The 4635-nt window shown below is 32.4% G+C and overlaps 1 protein-coding gene across 1 annotated transcript; it reads left to right on the forward strand.

Moving 5' to 3' along the window:
- Nucleotides 1–611: 611 nt before the first annotated feature.
- On the forward strand, nt 612–1370 carry LOC131605032 (uncharacterized mitochondrial protein AtMg00810-like). Its single transcript, XM_058877433.1, has one exon. The coding sequence runs from the start codon at nt 612–614 to the stop codon at nt 1368–1370; it is 759 nt and encodes a 252-aa protein (XP_058733416.1).
- The last annotated feature ends 3265 nt before the right edge of the window (nt 1371–4635 follow it).

Consider the following 4635-nt stretch of genomic DNA (forward strand, 5'->3'; position numbering starts at 1 on the left):
AGTAGCTTCTCATCCGGCTACTCCAGCATTACGCCGCCCAAAAAATTCAGATCCTTGGAAGAGATATATGAATCTTGTGATTTTGCATTATTAGCTTTTGATCCAAGTCATTATGAGGAAGTTGCAAATAAAGTCGAATGGCAGAATGCTATGGCAGAGGAAATGAAATCTATTGAAAAAATGCAACTTGGGAGCTAGTTGATATTCCTGAAGGGAAAAATGTAATTGGGCTGAAATGGGTGTTTCACACAAAGTACAATGTTGATGGGAGCATTCAGAAGCACAAGGCTCGAATCTTGGTGAAGGTTTATGCACAACAAGAAGGTATTGATTTTGAAGAAACCTTTTCTCATGTAGCTCGTTTTGAAACTGTTAGAATTGTTTTGGCACTTGCTGCACAATTGCATCTGCCTGTATTTTGTTTGATGTGAAGTCTGCATTTTTTAACAGAGAGCTATTAGAAGAGGTTTATGTTTCCCAACCTGAGGGATTTTTCGTTGATGGTTGTGAGAGCAAAGTCTACAGGCTGAAAAAGGCGCTTTACAGGTTGAAACAAGCTCCGCGTGCATGGTACAGCAAAATTGATTCATTTTTTTCTAAACAACGGATTCATGAGAAGTGAAAATGATCCCAATCTCTATTTAAAAAGAACATGTGAATCTGAACTTATGGTGGTATGTTTATATGTTGATGATATGATATATTTTGGCTCTACAAAGCTTTTGATTGGTGAGTTTAAGTTCAACATGATGAAGACCTTTGAGATGAGAGATTTGGGGTTGCTGCAATATTTTTTGGGGTTAGAAGTGAAACAAGGAAAATATGGCATTTTCATTTTTCAAAACAAGTATGCCACTGATCTTTTGAAGAAATTTCAGCTAAGTAATTGTGTGGCAGCTGCGACCCCTATGAACATAAACGAGAAGCTGCTAAAAGAAGATGGGAGTGGAAAGACTGATCCGAGATGGTTTCGAAGCTTAGTAGGTGGTTTAAACTACTTAACACACACTAGACCTGATATTTCTTTTTGTGTAAGTGTTGTGTCTAGGTACATGCATTCTCCTACTAAGAAACACTTTGGTGCAGCAAAGAGAATTCTCCGTTACTTTGCGGGTACGGTGGATTATGGAATTCGGTATGCTGAGGTTCCAAACTTCAAATTAACCGGTTTCATCGATAGTGATTGGGCTGGATCCATAGATGATCGAAAGAGTACTTCTGGCAATGTATTTAGTTTTGGATCAGGTGCTGTAACTTGGAGTTCGAAGAAGCAAGAGACAGTTGCTTTATCAACTAGCTCCTCATTTGAAAATGTTTTTCCTAGAGTTCTCATACGACTCATGATATGGGTAAATCGTGTTTGCATTTGATTAATATTCTCTTCAGGTTTCATTTTTAAGAGTTCATCATCACGGGTTAATATTCCTAACCTTGATCTCTTTACTTCAGTAGTTCTTTGGTAGTCTCGTAGTAAGAAACTCGCAAAAACTCATCAAGACCGAGAGCGGCTGTGATGATAACCTTCACCTTCAAAATGTGTTACACATTTTCTTTATCATCTATGGTCCAATCTTTTTCAGGTTTGTTTTCTAACACAACATTAACTTTTTGTATAGGAACAAACAAACATTCCTTCACAACCTTCAAAATACCACGATCCATCCCTTATATGAAAACTTTATTTTCTCTTTCCACAAAATATACCCTCCTTCATTAAAAATGTGGGATTATTTAGTAAATAGATTAAAGTTATTTTTCCTTATTGGATGATTAGTATTTAACAATAGCTAGACTCTGATGCCACTTGTTGGACAAGTGTCTTCAAGCACAAGAGGAGTGGGTAAATTGTGGTATTTAAAATTCATAATTACTTTAGTGGTTTTCCCTATTACACTTGAATTTTTGTTAGTAATTTCTTAAGTATAGAGTAAATAGAAGGGTAAATAAAGACAATAATAAATAGCATAAATTAAAGAGGATAAGGGTTAGAGAGATTGCACTAGAGATTTATCTAGGTTTCACTGAACGTTGGCCTACTTTTGTCCCCAAACTACTTAATCTCAAGAACCAAACTTTATTCTTCAAGCGTATCACACTCTTGAAAGTAATCAGAAGGACACTTCACTGAAATAATTTCTTCTTCACAAATAGTGTTTCACTCAAGAGTGCCAAGGCAATTGAAGTGAAAGAAAATATTCTTTTAGAGATAGAAGGAAGAAAAAGAGATAAATTTCAAAGAAAATGAAAACTTCAAAGAAATGTTGTGAAATGAAGAGGTGGCGGCCCTCCTTTTATATAGGAGATAAAAAGCAAACAAGGAAACGATCCATGGGCTATTTTAATGCCACATTCGATTGGATTAAGGTCTCAATCAATTGGGTGACTTAAATAATCAATTATCTTGGCCCAAAATGGAGAGATTTGATAGAGAATTGTTACCAGTCATTAATACATGTCCTAATAGTTTTATTAATCATTTAGGCATCTTCCAGTCAATTGGTTTAAGTAACAAATCAGTTTGGTAGTTAAAAAAAATATTCCAATCAATTGGCTTAAGATTCTTATCGATTGGGTAGTTCAAAAAAGTCTTCCAATTGATTGGCTTAAGGCCTCAATCGTTTGGTTAGTTTAAAAATTCGTCAAAAAGGAAGCTGACAATATCCTAATCAATTGGCTCAGGCTTAGAAATATTAATAATATCTTTGATAGATCAAAAAAGAGGTTTTAAGTGTGTGTGTGTATGTGTGTGTGTATGTGTGTGTGAGTTTCCTTAGCATCTTAGGAGTTACTTCTCTACTTTTATAAAACTCTAGTCACTCAGACAAACACCACCGAACGAGCTTTCACACTTCCTCTCTTTCACAAATTTGAGGCCTTCAAGATTCGTTGGAAGATGCATCGATCATATTAGCACTTCAAAGTAGTCGTGAATCTCCTACTAGATGAGTCTTGAGACGTCTTTAAGTTTGGTCACCATCACCAGAGAGTTGGAAAAACATTACCACCGACATCACTGACTACAATAGTCATTGGTGTTGTCGTAATACATTTTTTAGAAAGGATCTTTTGAAGGATCATTAAATTCATACCTACAAGAACATGGATCCAGAAGGTTATTATGTGATAAACAATATGGATAAAGCGTGTTTCCATATTATAAATATTTTCTTCAAGCTTCATTACGAAGTGTTCATCTTCATGAGTTAATATATCCATCCTTTTTCCTTTTTACCTGAGTTGTAGCTTCACGAGTAACTCGGAGAGTGTTCCATATTTCTTTAGCACTCTCGCATTGTGAAACACACAAAATTCATCAAGAACAAGAGTGATAATAATGACAGTTTTAACATTCATTATATATATATATATATATATATATATATATATATATATATATATATATGAGGAGGGATAGAGGGCATATCATATGAGAATGCCATATTTATATGAGAATGTGAGAATGAATCTGAACCATTGGATTTTAAAATTAATGGTGGAGATTATGGGTGAATCTTTTTTTTTGTCTCCTACATTTTGAAATAAATGATGTAGGAGAGAGAAAAAAAAGATTCACCCATAATCTCCACCATTAATTTTAAAATCCAATGGTTCAGATTCATTCTCACATTCTCATATAAATATGTCATTCTCATATGATATGCCCTCAGGAGGGATATTCTTACTTGAAGAGTAAATTATTATAACTTAATCCATATCTTGACCATTAATTCTTCTTAATCTAATAAATAAAAATAATAAGTAATTAAATATGGAGAGATAAAACTATTATTTATTGTTTTTAACCATTAGATTGAGAAGAATTAATGGTCAAGATGTATAGTAAGTTTTGATAACTTACTCTTGGAGTAAAAATATCCCTTATATATATATATATATATATATATATATATATATATATATATATATATATATATATATATATATATATATATATTCTGCCTATCTCTTTAGGCCATACTTAACATTTATTCTATCAGTAAGATGATAGTAGCATTATCAGTTTCTCGTTGTTCCTATATTCGTGCAAATGGATTCAATCATGACAGATACATGTTTGACATATTATTTATATTAAGAGATGCTATACAAATTATATCTCTCATCTGTTTTAATAAGATTCGTGGGCATAATTTTTTTGAGCTCGAGATATTATTTTAGTGTAACTCTCAAGAAGAAATTAAAATTAGAGAAATAGGTCCATGGTAAGTCGAACCTCTATAACTCTTGGTGCAATTTCTATATCTCTAACTCTTTTATATCTTTTGATTTATTTTCTTCCTACTATAATTCTTTCTTTCTCAAAAGAGTGACTCAATCCATTACGGGTCATTCAACAATTAAATTCAACAATATTTCTTTATATATTAATCAAATTACTAATTAATATAATAATTCTATTTTTTTTTAAATTAATTAATTAAAGTAAATCCAAAAAATTTTAACAAACCCAAAACAACATTAAATCAAATCCAAAACTAACAATAACATTGAATAAGGCCAAGAGAAGAATGGTTGGTACCAAAATTCAAGTGGGATATCCCTTGCATTCAAGGACAAATCATTTAAATTAATGAGAAGTATATAGTGATGAATAAAAAAGAACATAGCTTTCTA

Source organism: Vicia villosa, linkage group LG5 (genome assembly GCF_029867415.1).
Source record: "Vicia villosa cultivar HV-30 ecotype Madison, WI linkage group LG5, Vvil1.0, whole genome shotgun sequence".
NCBI classification, from domain to species: Eukaryota; Viridiplantae; Streptophyta; class Magnoliopsida; order Fabales; family Fabaceae; genus Vicia; species Vicia villosa.